Source organism: Rhinolophus sinicus, linkage group LG01 (assembly GCF_036562045.2).
Source record: "Rhinolophus sinicus isolate RSC01 linkage group LG01, ASM3656204v1, whole genome shotgun sequence".
Lineage (NCBI taxonomy): Eukaryota > Metazoa > Chordata > Mammalia > Chiroptera > Rhinolophidae > Rhinolophus > Rhinolophus sinicus.
Window position 1 is genome coordinate 58,329,129 of NC_133751.1, and position 16,451 is coordinate 58,345,579.

General features: G+C 48.5%; 1 protein-coding gene and 1 pseudogene across 20 annotated transcripts in view; both read left to right on the forward strand.

Moving 5' to 3' along the window:
- TNK2 (tyrosine kinase non receptor 2) overlaps positions 1-16,451 on the forward strand; it is a 39,542-nt gene that overhangs the window by 2,140 nt on the left and 20,951 nt on the right. For 2 of the 20 annotated variants that reach the window (XM_019723635.2, XM_074330308.1), the window contains exon 2: positions 616-665. The exons of 2 other annotated variants lie outside the window; for them this stretch is intronic. Coding sequence is in view for 14 of the 18 variants with exons in the window: in XM_074330296.1 (XP_074186397.1) it covers positions 12,594-12,647; positions 15,197-15,318 (176 nt within the window). In the remaining 4 variants the exon portion in view is untranslated. Of the gene's footprint in view, positions 1-615; positions 707-7,726; positions 7,756-11,459; positions 11,590-12,484; positions 12,648-14,934; positions 15,319-16,451 lie in introns of those variants that run through there. 16 more of the 20 variants (XM_019723631.2, XM_074330294.1, XM_019723637.2 and 13 more) reach the window with 13 other exon arrangements.
- LOC141571108 (ubiquitin-ribosomal protein eS31 fusion protein-like) lies at positions 4,158-7,628 on the forward strand (annotated as a pseudogene).

The window sequence follows — 16,451 nt, forward strand, 5'->3', positions numbered from 1 at the left end:
TATTTACAGGGGTGCGGGCTAGATTTGGCTTCCTGTTGACTCCCTCGTGGCCTGGGTGCCAGGCCTACACATTCCTGGCCCCGAGGGGCTTGATTGGCCAGCTTCTGGGCCTCCTCCGACTAGGGCTGTTCCCCTCTTATCTGGTACTGTCCCTTGGGGGCTAGGGGGAAGGTGTTCAGAATTGCTGCCTGCCTCAGGACCTTACATGGGCCCCATCTCTACCCCAGCCCAAGGTGTGGCTCTGAGTCACATGGTCCCCAAACCCCTGTGTGAAGCAGACTGGGTGGAGATAGTCCTCTCCTGTAGAGACAGAGCGAGTGGTGGTGACGTTCTAGGCAGGCAGCCAGGCAGCTGCTGGGACGGTGCTAGAGGAGCCGGTTAGCCTGCTCCTCCCTCACTCAGACTCAAACCCAAACCCGTTTGTCAGCTTCATCCCACGCTTGCCTGTCTCACTGCCACCCCAAACACTCATGCACCCGGAGTTCAGGTGCTGTGTCCAGGGCGCCTGGATCTTCTGGGATGACCAGACTGGGTCTGGCGCTCTGGCTTCCGTGCAGAGAGAATTGAATTGCCTGTTTAAATACACACACAGCACATATCATCACCCTATTTCAGGTGGACTTTTTTGAACTTGTGGTGGATGAAGATGAGAAGGACTCTGACAGGTCTGGATTTAGACTGCTTACCTGCTGTGTAACGTCTTGAGGCAAGCAAACATGTCTGGGCTTGTCTTGTCTGTGCTGTGGGCCGTGCCTTTCCCTGCTGTGTCCCGAGTGCAGAGGGCTCAGACCCTTCTTTGCCAGCCTGGTACCCACTTCCCCAGCAGCCCTGGCTGGCAGATGTAGGGGAGGAGGGACCTGTACTCCCAGATGTTTTGCTCTGGCCCTTAAACCCATGATTATCCCCTACCTTGTGCTTTATTCTGGAAGATGAAGTGCTTTTTTTGTTTTTGTTTTTAATAATAGTTTTATTGAGGTCTAATGACATAAGGTAAATGGAACATATTTAAAATATAACTTAGTGTTTTAACATATGTATATATCCATGAAACCACCACCACAATCAAGATAATGAACATATTCATTATTCCCAAACCCTCAAAAGTTTTTTGGGCCCCTTTGTAATCCCTCACTCCCACCCCTCCGTTGCCATCCCCGTTCCACAGATAATAGATTGGTTTGCTTTCTGTCACTATTCATTAGTTCACATAACCTAGAATTTTATGTATATGGAATTATACAGCATGTGCTCTTTTTTTGCCTGGGTTTTTTCACTCATCATAATTATTTTGAGATCCATGTTGTGAATATCAATAGCTCATTCCTTTGTATTTCTGAGTAGTATTCCATTATCTGTAGATCATAGTCTGTTTATCCATTTACCTGTTGATGGGTTATGTTCAGTTTTTGGTTATTACAAATAAAACTACGAATATTTGTGTAAGTCTTGGTATGAACAAAGGCTTTTTATTTCTCTTGGGTAAATCCTTAGGACTAGAGTGGATGTATGGTAGGTGTACATTTAACTTTTAAGAAACTGCCAGGCTGTTTTCCAAAGTAGTTCCATTTTACATACACCAGCTGTGTATGAAAGTTCGTTTGTTCACTTCTTTGTCAGCTCTTGGTGTGATTGGTCTCTTTAATTTTAGACATTCTAATAGGTATGTAGTGGCATCGCATTGTGCTTTTAATTTGCATTTCCCTAATGACTAATGTTGTTGAGCATCTTTTCATGTCCTTATTCATCATCTGTATATCTTTAATCGTGTGTATTCAAATTGTTTACCCATTTTTTAATTGTATGGGTTTGTTTTTTTCTCACAATTTTGAAAGTTCTTTATATATTCTGGATATAAGCTTTTTGTTGGATATATGATTTGCAGATATTTTCTTCCATGCTCTGGCTTGCATTTTAATTCTCTGAAGAGTGTCTTTTGAAGAGCAGAAGTTTTCAATTTTAATGAACTCCAATTTACCAACTTATTTTTTTATAGATTGTGCTTTTGGTGTCATGTCTAAGACATCTTTGCCTAACCCAAAGTACGGTGGTTTTCTCCTATGTTTGTTCTAGAAGTTTTATAGTTATGGGTTCTCCATTTTGGGTTAATTCTTGTGTATGGTGTAAGGTATGAATTGCAGTTCAGTATTTTTGCATGTGGAGATCCAGTTGTTCCAGCACCATTTGTTGAAAAGACTTCTATCTGGAATTGCCTTTGCACCTTTGTCGAAAATCAGTTGTCTGTATATATGTAGACCTAATTCTGGACTGTTTTGTTCCATTGATCTATTTGTCTTTATCTTTACAAGATAGTACAACACTATCTTGATCATTGTAGATTTATAGTTAAGTCTTGAAATCAGAGTAAGATTTGATTTGTTCTTCCGTTTCAAAATTGCTTTAGTTATTTTAGGTTCTTTGCATTTCTATATGCATTTTAGAAGCAATTTGTTAATTTCTACAAAAAACCTGGGATTTTGATTGAGATTGCATTGAATCTATAGATCAATTTGGGGAGAATTGATATCTTCACAGTATTAAACCTTCTGACCCATGAACAATATAAATCTCTTATTTATTTAGATTTTAAAGAATTTTACCAATGTTTTGTAGTTTACAGTGTATAGATTTTTCACATCTTTTGTCAGATAGATCCTTAAGTATTGCATATTTTTAGTACTTGTTGTAAATGGTATTTTTAATGATAATTCAGTTATTTATTTTAAATTTTTTTCATCTTAATTGTCATAAAATATACATAACATAAAATTTACCATTTTAACCATTTTTAAGTGTACAGTTCAGTAGTGGTAGGTACATTCATATTGTTGTGCAACAATCATCACTATCCATTTTCAGAACTTTTTTCATCTTGCAAAACTGAAACGCTATACTTATGAAACAATAACTCCATTTCTCCCTCCACCCCAGCCCCTGGCAACCACATTCTACTTTCTGTCTCTATGAATTTGATTACTCTAAATACCTCATAGGAGTAGAATCATACAGTATTTGTCCTTTTGTAACTGGCTTTTTTCACTTACCATAATGTATTCAGTTTTCACCCATGTTGTGTAAGAATTTTCTTTTTTAAGGTTGAATAATAATCCATTGTATGAATATTTCACATTTTGATTATTTATCCGTAGATGGTTGCTCCTGCCTTTTGGCTATTGTCGGTAATGCTGCTATAAGATGGTATTATTTTTTCAAATTTCAGTTTCCGATTGTTTGTTTATATATATAAATACAAAATATGGTTTTTATATATTGACCTTGAATCTTGCCGCCTTGCTAAACTGACTTATTCTAGTAGCTTTTTTGTAGCTTCCGTTGGGTTTTATACATAAACTGTCATGTCGTCAGCTAGTAAAGATAGTTTTACTTCTTTTCTGATCTTTATGCCTGTTATTTCTTTTTCTTGCCTGATTGCACTGTCTGTATCCTCTAGATGTTGAACAGAACATTAGGTTCCTTGTTCCTGATCTTCAGGAGAAAGCATTCAGTCTTTCACCCTTACTTACGCGTGATACTACTAGCTGGAGGTTTTTCATATATGATCTTGATCAGGTTGAAGAAGCTCCTTTCTATTCTTACTTCACTGAGATTTTTGATAGGAATGGATGTTAGATTTTGTCAAATGCTTTTTCTGTGTTTATCAAAATGATCGTAGGATTTCCTTTTTTGAAAGTTTTTTAATATGTTGAATTACATTGATTGATTTTCAAATGTTAAAACAACCTTACATTCCTAAGACAAACGGTACTTGGTCATGATATACTATTCTTTATATATATTGTTGGATTCTGTTTGTTAAAGAATTTGTGAAGAATTTTTGTATCCGTGTTTATGAGGATAGTTTTCTTTTTTGTATTGTCTACAGGATTCATAATATACATCTTTAACTTGTAGTCTATTTTCAAGTGATATTAGTATAAGAGCCTTAAAATAGGATATTTTCATTTCTCTCCTCCTTTTATGCTGTTAGTATAAAAAATTACCGTGTTTCCCAGAAAACAAGACATAGCCGGACAGTCAGCTCTAATGCGTCTTTTGGAGCAAAAATTAATATAAAACCCGGTCTTATTTTACTATAACATAAGACCGGGTCTTATGTTAATTTTTGCTCCAAAAGACACATTAGAACTGACTGTCCGGCTAGGTCTTATTTTTAGGGAAACATGGTATACGTGTTATAAACCCCACACTACAGTGGTATTATTTTTGTTTAAACAGTCAATTTACCTTTTAAAGTAATTTAAATAATAAGAAAACTATCTTAACTATTTAGCCATGTAGTTGCCATTTCCAGTGCTGCTAATTTCTTTGCATAGACTGATATTTCTATATGGTCTTGTTTTTCCTTCTGTCTGAAGGACTTCTTTAACATTTATTGTAGTGTAGGTCTACCGGCTGATGGTGAATTCTTTCAGCTTTTGTATGTTTAAAAAGTTTCTTTCACCTTTATTTTAAAAAGATGTTTCCACTTTCTGCTTCATCATACCCTTATGGAGAAGATCGTCACTCTTGAGGTTGAGCCCTTAGATACAATAGAAAATGTAAAGGCTAAGATCCAGGGTAAGGAAGGAATTCCTCTTGATGAGACTGATCTTTGTTGGCAAGCAACTGGAAGGTGGACGTACTTTGTCTACAGCTTTCCAGAGGAGTCCACTGTTTATCTTGTGTTGAGACTTTGTGGCGGTGCTAAGAAAAGGAAGACGTCTTACACTACTCCCAGGAAGAATAAGCAAAACAGAAAGGAGGTTAATATTACAAGGTTGATGAGGATGGCAAAATCAGTTGCCTTCGTCGGGAGTGCCCTTCACATAAATGTGGTGCTGAAGTTTTTATGGATAGCCATTTGGACAGACATTTTTGTGGCAAATATCATCTGACCTATTGCTTCAACAAACTGGAAGGCAAGTAATTGTATATGGGTTAATAAAAAACATGAACTAACAACAAAAAAGGATATTTCCGTTGGAATTGAATTCTCGTTAGTTTTCTCCGTGAGTACTTTAATGACGTTGTGACACTGTCTTCTCATTTCTGTTGTTTCTGCAAAACAATCTGCTGTCATCTTTGTCTTTGTCTGTATATAACATCTTCCCTCGCCCTCCCCAGCTACTCTTTAAGATTTTCTCTTTATCACGAATTTTGAGCAAGTTGATTATGAGGTATGTTGGTGTAGTTTCCTTCATGTGCTTGGAGTTCACTGAACTTCTTGAGTCTGTGGGCTTAAGTTTTCAACAAATTTGGAAATTTTTCAGCCATTATTTCTTCAAATATTTTTTTTTGTTCCCCTCTCTCTTTTCCTCAGGAACTCCACGTGTGTGTGTGTGTGTGTGTGTGTGTGTGTGTGTGTTGGGCCACTTGAAATTGTTTCACTGCTCACCAACGCTTTGTTCGTTTAAAAAAGAATCTTTTTTACTCTGTTTTATTTTGGATAATTTCTAATACTGTCTTCAAGTTCACCAAGTTTTTCTTTAGCAGTGTCTAATCTACCTTTAATTCCATTCAGTTTATTTTTTCTATCTCCTACAGTATGGTTTTTATACTAGAAGTTCAATTATAGTCTTTAAAAATATAGTTATAATTGTTTGTTTTTGTCTAAGTCTAATGTGTGTCGCTTCTAGGTTCGTTTTGATTGATTGCTTTATCTCCTCACTATGGAGATAAAGCTTCATTGCATGTCTAGTAATTTCTCATTGGATGCCAGACAATGTAAATTTTACCTTGTTGGTTGCTGTGCATTTTTCTATTCCTATAAATATTCTTAAGCTTTGTTCTGGGATGTAGTTACTTGGAAACAGTATGATCCTCTTGGGTCTTGTTTTTAAAATTCATTAGGTGGGACCAGAGCTGTGCTCAGTCTAGGGTTAATGATTCCCCACTGCTGAGGCAAGACCCGTTTGTGTGTTCTACCCATTGCCTAGCTTTTCCAGTCTGGCTGTTAGAAATAGGCACTTTTTCCAGCCTTGTGAGCACCAGGCACTGTTACTTGTAATCCTGTTGGGGTTATTTTTTCCCCCCAACCTTAGGTAGTTTCATTCATGTGATGATCAGTACTCAGCTGAATATTCAAGGGGACCCTTTACAGACCTCTGTGGTGCTCTCTCTTCTCTGAGTCTCTGTTCTGTGGACTCTGGCCACCTGAGTCTCCCCAGACTCTCAGTTCCTTCTCCTCAGTTCAGGGAGTCTTTTGGGATCTGACTGGTTTCCTTCTCTGTAGTGTAGCTTGGAAACCCAACTGTAGGGCTGAGCTCCTTTGTTTTCTGTCTCACAGGTATCACTGTCCTTTGTTTCATGATATGATGTCTGGTGTCTTGAAAACCATTTTGTATGTGTTGTCCTTTTTGTTGTTATTTCAGTTAGGAGGTTCAATCTGATCTGTTATTCCATCGTGGTCACAGATGAGGATTTGACTTTAATTCCCTCATTCCCACCCTTCCACCCTTTAACCCTTCCCATTTTTCAGTCCATCCACTCTAGATTTATCTCATTTTTTCCCCATCAATCTACTCTCCATGTCTACGTTGTTATGGTCTAATAAACTGTGATCAGTTTTCCTTTCCTACATAACTTTTTGTTCTCTCTGGAGTTGCTTTTCTTGTTTGCTTAGTTTTCTATGTACCTTTCAATTAGTCAAACTCTCCAGTAGCTGTTGAAATTTCTCAAGATGTCATTTCAATCAGGTATTCTATCAAATTCACCTTTTGGAAAAAGTCTCAGAGCCATGTGTCCCGAAGCAGCGTGCATGGACTGATTGCTTTCTTTCCCTGATGCTGAGCTGTCCTCCTGGGATCTCCCGTCAGCAGCCTGGGCATTTCCTTCACAGCCCTTCTGGGTTGTAGCTCCTGCTTTCCTGTATCCTGTGTCTTCGCCTTTGTTGGTTTACGCTCTAGTTTTCGGAGACCACATCCTCTCGGTTGTCACTGGTCTATCTGTTTTCCAGCTTCCAAAGTTTTGTAGTGATGGTCTCTACTGTTCTTTCCATCCTTAGGGACTTCTGCCATTCAAAACATTTTTCTTTTTAAGTTATAGTATTGGTGGGGTTTTGGGAAGGAGTAAAATTATGTGCATGTTTGCAATTTACTGTCTTTCCCTGGAACCTCTGCCCCATCTTTTAAACTTCCTCACCAAATCCATGAATTCATTCAGTATCGGCATATTTAACAAATAAGACTCCAGCTTTGCCCTCCATCGTCCTGCTTCCTTGAGCCAAGCAATGCAGTGCACAGTTGTATATGGACTGAATCCTGGCTTCATCTCTTCCTTTCTGGGTGCCCCTGCTCACTTCTCCAGAGCCACAATTGCCTTATCTGTAAAACGGGGCTAGTGTAGGGTAGTAAGGGGCGGGGGTTAATCGGTCAATGAAGACAAAGCTTTTAGTAAAGAACCTGCACCATGACTTCTCCTGCTTTATGTCCCCCAAACCCTAGCACATCATAGGACCATGGTGAGCGACTAAGGAGGGGTATGGGTGAAAGGTTTGGTCTGGTCTCTCCCTGCAGCAGCTGTACATCCTGGGAGTGCTGGAGCCAAGGGCCAGCCGGGTGTGGAGAACACTGGCTTCTTGTCTCTGCCTGTCCTCTGTCTGCTGGGTCTCCTGCTGGGGCAGCTGACCTTTACTAGGCCCTGACTTTGGCAGGGCTCCCCTCCGTGGCCAGAAGAGAATTGCCACCACTCTGGACTGTTGACAGCCTCCAGCTCCTGGAGATCCATTCCTCATGACAGGTTCTTAATGCTGTGGACCAGGCAAGTCTCTTCCTCTTTTAGGGTCTCAGTTTCTCTGTCGCAAAAATGGGTGGGCAGGATATTGTAGAATGTAAGGTGTCTGAAATACCGTAAAGTGCCTGCCATTTCTCTTACTCCCAGGTTCAGACTCCTCTCCTGGGCCCTGCAACCTGCCCTACACTGGACATTTCTAGCTTCCAGGGTTCTGGTGTGGCTGTGGTCCCCAAGGGATGAGCAGTCCTTCTTGCAGAGTAAATGCTGTACAATTCACAGCTCTGGCTTCTTTCCCCCACCCCACCTTCAGGGCCTAACAATAGGCCCCTTCAGCTCTAGGCTGTGGATGAGGGGGTGGGGGTGGGGTGAGGCCCGAGCCAGCAGGCTGGGTAACTAGCTGGGCAGCTCTGGGAGTGGCTGGTTGCGGGGACTACATCCTTTTCCCTTCCTGAGCTTTGGTGCGTGACGCTGCCTGGGCCAGAGGAGTGGCGAGCGGAAGGGCCCTGCAGCAGCCTGCGTCCCAGCCCTGGCACCGCAGCGCAGTGTGCGTGGTGCGCCTGTGCACAAGACCCAGGCAGCTGTAGGAATTTATTCTCTGTCACACTCGCTTGGTGTGTGTGTGCGGGGGAGAGGGGTGCTCCAGGAATGTGTGAGGGCGTCAGTGTCCTATCTCTGGGTGTCAGCGTGGGTGTGCCAGTGGCTAGCTGGTAGAGCATGAGATCGCTCCAGAATCCTCTCACCCCCAAGCTGGTACAGTGGGGTGGGGTGGAATTCAGTGTGGGACTCTGTGTCATGCTGTTTAGTCAGATCCTTTCCTTTCAGGTTTGAAGTTACACCTCTGTCTCCTTTGGAATCAAAGGAAATGAGGCATAGGAGGGTCCCGATATCTGTGTGTCTTTCCTGCTTCTGTGCCCTGCCTTCCCACTCTGTCACTCCCCTGTGCCCCCCCTCTTTCTCTCCTTAAGGCTGGTATGCCTGACGAACCAGACTTCCTTCCCGTCAATCATGTGGTATCCTGTACCTCAGCCCTCCCTCCAGAGTTGGAGAAGGCAGCCTTCGTGGTGACGGCTGATTCATGGCTCCTGCTGCCCGAGTGACCGAGCGCGCTGTCCTAGGGCTGAAATGGCTTTGTGGGAGCAAGGTAGCTTAGTGGGTCTGGGACAGGAGTGGCTATGATGAGATTTGCAGCCTCTCTTCTCATGAAGGTACTTGCTTTACTGGCTTTGAAGTAATGGTGGAGGGTGGGGGTAGTGCAAGGAGTAAAGCCATGGCCAGCAGCGCAACAGGCTAATTCCTGGTGTCCACGGGGAGTGAGCTGGTATCCGCTCCCTGGAGAACTCAGTGTCCTTTCCTTGGTCCATCGCGAAGGCTGGAAATCCTTTTCAGCAAACTCTTGATCAGATGCCACGACAGATTCTGCCTTCAAGGTGACAGATATAAACAGATGGTTGTTTTACAATGTCCAGACCACAGTAGAGTTGTGTGCGTAGGACTCCCTCAGTAGAATTGTGTATTAACAGTGTTACAGGAACAGTGAGCCTTGAAGGATCAGAGCATGATGAATAATTTACAATTTTTAATTATTTTGGCTGTTTTCCACATGTACTATTATGTGTTTATACCACTATTGTTTTCAAATATTATGTTAATACAGTAACTTGAGAAGCATGGCAGAAATAACCATTTGGGGGTAGGATAGGGGAATTTACAAAGGAAATGATTTGATTTGGGCCTTGGGTGTGTAGGAGTTCATGTGGACAAAGAGAAGGACAGAGAACAGCACAGAGATATTAAAATGAAAGAAGAGAGGGTCAAGGGAAGGGCAAGTATTGGACGGTTTGAACATGGAGGCATTTGAAGGGAATGGTGAGAGACGGAGTTGGACAAATAGGCAAGGAGTGGATCCTGAATGGCCTTGGGTTTGGCGCAGTGAGCAGTCACAGAAGGCTGGACGCAGGGGAGGGACTGCAGATCTGTGTTCAGATGACAGTAATAGCCATCGGCAACTATGTGCTAGGTGCTGTGCTGAGTGTGCTATTATCTTACTCAGTCTGCACTCTATGAAGGAGGTAATATTTATCCCCTTTTACAGATGAGGAAATTGAGGCTTAGAGGTTAAGTCATTTGCCCCCAAATTGCCGAACTAGAAAGTGACAGAGCCAGGATTTCAGCTCAGGCCTGTCTTGAGTCTTTGATCCCAGTGGTATTGATGGGAGGAATAATGAGGCAGAAACAACAAGATTTTGTGGCCTGGCCAGTGGAGAAGGTAGGATGATGGATGTAGGAGGGGGCAGAGGTGAGGTTTTTAGCCTGGGTGGCTGGTGTTGGCTTGGGATGTTTTCAGTCAGGGGACAGGAGCAGCCATTGGCTAGCTTTCCGTGCGTGATGATGAGCTCAGTTTGGATATGCAGAATTTGTGGTCCTTGTGCATCCTCCTGGTGAGGCTGTCCTGTAAATGTCTGGAAAAGTGGGTCTAGAGCTTCAGGGGCTTAGAAATGGAGACAGACAGCGCATGGAGGTAATGGGAGTCGTGGCCTGAGAGGAGATGACCTCCAGGGGCACCCACTGAGAAAGGAAGGGCACGTTCAGAAGTCTTAGGAAGTACTGTTACAGTAGTTAAGGAGATGGCTGAAGAGCCTTTAGGGCTGGACTCGGGGCCGGTAGGCCCAGCACTGCTGGCAAATATGCCTCAGCCTTGCCTGGCCTCAGGACCTCAGCTGCCAAGCTCCCCTGGGAGGGAGTGGGGCCCCCGTGTCCTGGTGATGGAGAGGGTGTGGACAGTTATGGTATGTGTCTGAATCATCCCCTTCTCTCCCTGGGCCCCTGACCAGCCTGCTCACCAGACCAGTGCTCTGTCAGACCTGGATGACCCCAAGGTGTGGGGTTGCCTGGTGCAGCTCCCCCTGGGATGAGATACCGAGGGGAGCCAGTCTGGACCTGGTCCAGAAGCTTTGGCCATGCTCACAGAGGTGAGTTGAGGCCGACTGGGCTCGGTGGGGCTGACATGTGGAGGCAAGATAGTCCTCTGGCCAGGAGAGGAGCTCTAGCACCCTCCCTTCCCCCAATTGTTGTGTTCCCTCTAGGGCTGTGAGAAAAGGGAGGGCAGAGGTGAGAGGGCTGGCTCGGAAGGGGGATTGGCACGTATTCCCGAGAATACGGTAGATTGTTTTGGAAAAATCCTCTTGGCCGGAAATTACATGTCACGTCTGCTCCTCAGGGTGGATTTGTCACTTCACTAGTGCTGTTTGAGAGGCTGTGGGAGGGGAGCTGGCAGCAGAGGCAGGCTGGTACCTGGCTGCTGCCGGCTTCCTTTAGAGATAAGGGGGCACGTTACAGAGCAGGGAGGTGTGCGTGTGCGCTGGATTCCCCAAATCCTAGAGGCAGTTTGGACCGTGTGGCTGTCTTACACTACGATGGCATTAGGAGGCAGGGGACTTAGGAGGGAGGCGGAAGGGACAACGCAGGAAGGAGGAACTGTTTGGATCAGACCCTTCACACGACGATGGGAAGGAGTGGACCTGGCGTTTTCAGTCTCTTTCTCCACAGCCTCCTGACTTTGGGTTCTAACAGCTGCTTCCAAAACTAGTTCTGCGGTAGCTGCAGTAAGATGCAGGGGAGCTTCTGCCTAGAGTAGACCTGCTGCCTGGCAGGGTCACCCCCCCATCCCAGCATGCTTCAGGGTGGAAAAGAAGCTTGTGAGGCGAGTGTGAGCCTATGGGAACTCACGTAGTACCCTCCTGGGGACTCTTTCTTCGGTCTAGAGGTAGAGCGAGAGAGACAGACAGACAGACAGCATTTCCCTCCTCCTCGCCCCAACTCCGTAAGGGGTAAAGGTGCACGGAGCTCAGCGCTGAATACCTGGTACTGTGGAGTCAGTGGGTGCTTCAGACACCAGTGCGCAGGGGGCCTCTAGGCCTCCGGAGCTGGAGGGAGAGCAGGGACCCTGCAGCGGGACTTCCTCCGCCAGCAGTGGCCTCACCTGAGTGGTGGTGACAGTTCTGCATGGGCTGGTGTTGGAGCAGCTCCTTCAGCGGAGAGTGTGGGCACCCTTCTGAGGCAGAAATGTCAGCCCCAGTCCTCGGCCCTGCCCGGAGCTCCCCGCGTGTAGCCAGTGCTGTGTTGGGGGTGGGGGAGGCACATACCAAGGCCTGGCTGAGTGGAGGCCTGCGGCTGGGGTGGGTGTGGGAGGCGTGGCTCACGCGGCCGGGCAGGTTCACGGTGCAGTGAGTGCACAGCGGAGTAGCAGGGAGCCTGGCGGGGCTCATTCTTGGAACCCAGTGGAAGCTGGGCAGGAGCAGGGATAGGCTTCCGCCCCGATGTCTACAGGGAGGGGTCTCAGGTCTAATTAAGACGGGAGCGCTTCTCTTCTGTGACCTTTTTGGATGGACACCCTCCCCCCTTATGGAATATGGGGACCCTTGAATCCCCAGGACCAAACTGGTGGCTGTGGAGCTCTGGGGTCCTGGAGGCGGCCGAGGGGCTGAGGGGAGCTCTGGTCTGTGATCAGTGAAGGCGGGGCTCAGCACTTGGCTCTTTCTGGGGTCTGCCTGTGGCTCGGTGGAGAGGTGACGCCTCGTTAATGGAGACTGGGGGCAGGGTTGGGGGAGGGGCCAGCCACCGCTGGGGCTGTGGGCAGCTGGTGGTGGTAGGGAGGCTGTGGGGGGGGGGGGACAGGCGGGGGGGGGGGGCAAGGAGTGGAGCCTCCCCTGGCTGAGGCGTTAACAGCCCTGCCCTCCTCTAGAGGATGCCCGAGGCCCAGCCTCTCAGGACGCAGGGCAGTGACGCTGCTGGTGCCGCTGTGGGGGCGGGGGCTGCGGGAGGCCTCTGCCCCCCTCCCGGGCCCTAACGCGAGGATTTTGGGTTCCATGGGGGAGAGAGCTGCATATCAGCGCCTGACTGGGGGCGAGGAGGGACAGCAGGTAATGGGAGACGCCAGGGGAACAGTGAGATACCTGAGCCGTAGCCCCCATCATTTGCTGGTGAGCTAACTGCCCAGCCCTGCTTTCTGCAGCAGCCTTTCAAGAGTGAGGGGTGTCTATGCTCCTGGGCCCCAGGATGGATCCTGGGTAAAGGAGAATGGGTGTGGTGGGGGGTTGAGAGGGTGGGGGAGTCAGTGGTGGTGAATTACTGATGCTGACATTTGCCTTGGTGTTTCTGGGTCCCCTGGGTCCCAACTAAACTGCCCTTTGGGCTTTCTTTAGTGCCCCATGAGAGCCCCGGAAGCACTGCTAGGATTTGGGTTTAGTCTTTTATGGGCACTGAGTCCCTGTGCCTTGGACATTGCCACTTTACTGGCTTTTCAAATATGCATATCAAGCCAAATGTTTTCTTTAGAAAATATGATCACCGGATTTATGACAGGGCCGCTTCCCTTCCCCTTGGAGATCAAGAACTTTCTCTCTTGGCCGGCAGAGGGCAGTAGCTGACAGGACATAGCAGGGCAGAAAGGTGGCGGCTGTTTTCCAGGGCTGGGAGAAGAGGTCCAAGAGCTGGCCTGAGCACCGACCCCTGACCATGCTTTCCTTTTCCTCACCGCCTCCCACAGCTGGATTCCTGAGCAAGCTGCGGAGGCTTGTTCTTACCCGGCATCGGAGGGACAGTCAGGCATGGGGGTTCTGGTGGATTTGGGGCATATCTTTCAGGAGGTGGCTAGAATTTTTAATTGGGCCATTCTGATCCAGCAGCCCCCATCTTGCAGAAGAGGGATTACTCCTGCTTAAACTGTCCCATGAGGTCAGGTCCCTGGGTCTTCAGGGTGGTGTCTGATGGGAGCTATCTCTGTCTTTTCTGTCTGAGATGTGGGCATTGTCTGCCAGAGTTTAGGGGGGAAGTTAGCTCCAGCGTGACCTCAGCCTGACCTCATCATGTCCATTATCTGTGACCCCAGCTTCAGACTGGTGATTCCCTGGGACCGAAGGGAGGCTGCACCTGACTGGCTCTACAAACTGGGTGTGGATGACTGACAGGGAAGAGGGATGGATTGCTGGAGTGTGTCCTCCCTCCCCTCACCGGGGTCCGACGAGAAATAGCTGACCCTTTGGGTACCTCCTTGTAAGGGAGGTCAGGCAGGTCAGGCACTGAGAGAGAGTCTGGAAAGAGAGCCCGAGGAGCTGACTCCCCAAAACTCTTTTACCCCATCTGCCTGCCCCACCAGCCAGCTGGGGCTCCCAGAGCTGGTGGCCAGCTGGATAGGGACAAGAGAACAGTGTGCAAGAAACAGGGGCTCCCTGGGCATGGCTGGGGGGTGGGGGGTGCTGAGGGAGCCTGAGAGAACTTCCTGCAGCTGTCAGGTGTGTCTGGGGGCTGTAGTGAGGGGGGTGTAAGTGCAGCTGGTGCCCTTGAGGAGGGGCAGAGGGATCATTTGTCAGCTCCAGGAACGTGGGGGGCCCACGGGGGCTTGATGGAGTGTCTCCAGTTTTTCACTGGGGCTGTTGTCTGTGTGTGTGAGTGCTGGACAAGGGACATCCTACAGCCTGGAATCCTGCAGCTTTGGGGTGAGGGCATTCCCAGCAGGGTCTAGGGGCATATTTGTTTTGAGGGGGCTTTGGGATTTTTGGCTGGCTGGTCTGGGGAGGAGACACCCTGGGCATTGTGGGCAGAAGACAAGGCAACCCCAGGGGAGGGGGTGGAGATTCCTTATCCCCCCCACCCCCTCTCACTCTCTTGGCTGGACTGCCCCACTCTGGCAGGCTGCCGGCCTCCTATTTCCGTCGGGCACCAGGGTAACAGGGCCACATTAGGGCCTGAGCCAGGAGCCGCCTAGCCAAGGCTGGCCTGGGAGCTGGGGGCGGGTCTCTGAAGGGTCTGCCTGCAAGGTCCTGAATGATGCTGGGGTCCTAGACCCCACCTCACTCTGTGTACTAACCTCCAAGCCCCAGATAAGCCATCTGGGGGCCGTAACCACTCTTTGTATATTGCTGTTTGATTCACATAGCCCCCACCCTAAAATCCCGAGAGTTGTCTGCAACTATGGGGGCTGGGGTGGAAGCCAGAGACAGGGGGCCTTGTGTATGGGGAGGCAGGGGGGCCAGCACGGGTGGCTGGGAGGAAGAGTCCCCCCATTCCCGCCGCCCTCTTGGCAGTGATTCAGAAAGGTCCTTTTTCAGCCAGTGTCAGAGCTGCTCAGCTGGAGAGGGAGGGAGGAGGGAAGGAGGGAGGGCAGTTGGGTGGGGGAGCCAGGGAGTAGGGCTGGAGCTGTGACCACTGCACTGGAGAGAAGACAGAGAACCGGGACAGAGGACCCAGGCTGCAGCTCACCGAGAGAGGAGCGAACCTGCTCCCTGCCAGACTGGCCAGCTGTAGAAACAGCTGTGCAGCAGAGAAAAGGGTGCACCCTATTCTTCTGCCCCATTTCCCACCCCTGGTGTGAGATTTGGGGACTCCTGGGGCAGACAGACCTCTGGCCAACTTCCCTTCTGGACAGAACCTGAAATTCAGGAGGTGAGGTCCCTGCTCCCCCACTTCTCAGGCTAGAGTCCCGGTGAGCCAGTCAGGGGGTCCAGCTCCGTGGAGATGCCACCAGCTCGTCGGTTTCCTGGCCTCGAGCTGTCCTTCCCTCTCCTGGCCAGACTACGGCGAAGACTCTACACAGTGAGTGGGGGGTTGGGGGCTGGGGCAGGCTGGCTGGGGACTGGATCAGCCTCTCAGAGCCAGTATTTCACTGAGGGGCAGAGAGCAGGAATGGGAATGGCTGAGGGACACCTCCTGTGAGGGTGTGACAGTGGGAGGGGGGTCTGGGCCTAGGGGCCTCTTCCCTGGGGCTGGTGCTGCTGTTGCATTCTTGTTGGCTCCTGGTAGGGAAGCGTCTGCAGGAAGTGTGCATGCAGCCACGAGCTGCATGTGTCAGACACAGGAGTGCAGCCACGAGCGCGACATGTGTCAGACAGGTGTGCAGGCCCAGGCACACGCAGGACTTGTGACTGAGCAGGGGAAGCTGCAGCCGTGCTCTGTGCTCCCAGAGAAACGGGCTGGAGGGGGAGGGCGGGGTGACGCAGGGACTTACCCAGGGTCATCCTGGACTTGGGGGAACCTGCCTGCTTCTCCCCAGTCTTCTCCTCAGTCTTCCCACACACGCCCCACGCAGAGCGGCCCTGTTGCCTCTGGTTGGGGAGCAGCGGGGAGAGATTGGTTAGCTGGTGTTTCAGGGAAAAGGAACAGGCTGGACTAGGCTTTTCAGGTGAGGGGCCTCAGGGTCTTCCTCAGCCCTGACAACCAGGGCATGGCTTTGAGCTGTTCTCAGGAGTGGCTGCCTCCTGCCCCAGGGGAGGGTAGGAAGGGGGAGCCTGGAGCCCTGAACTTGGGGCCTGGGAAAGAAGGGGGGGAACCTTCACATTGCTTACCCTGGTGGTAAGCCCCATCTGGGGGCTGAGCCAGTCGGGGTGGGATCACTGCTCCGGGGACAGGGGACAGGGTAGGGTAGTCACGGTGGCCCTGCCCCACCCAGCAGTGCACCGTTGAGGTTTTCTTCTGGAAAGCAGTGGTGCCCTGCTGTCTTAAGCCCACATACCCCTTGTTTGTAACAGATGGTTTTGTGGAGGATAAGTGAGTTAAAACAGCTCAGTGCTTAGAACTGTGCCCAGCACGTCGTAAAGGTAGTTGAAGTGTTATTTTTATTAAGTAAAATTAATAGAAGTACAACCTATTTACTGTGTATGTGTGTCTTGTCAGTCAACATAATGCCACCTGTAATGTAATGGAGAAATAAGGGGAAGTACTTATGCCAT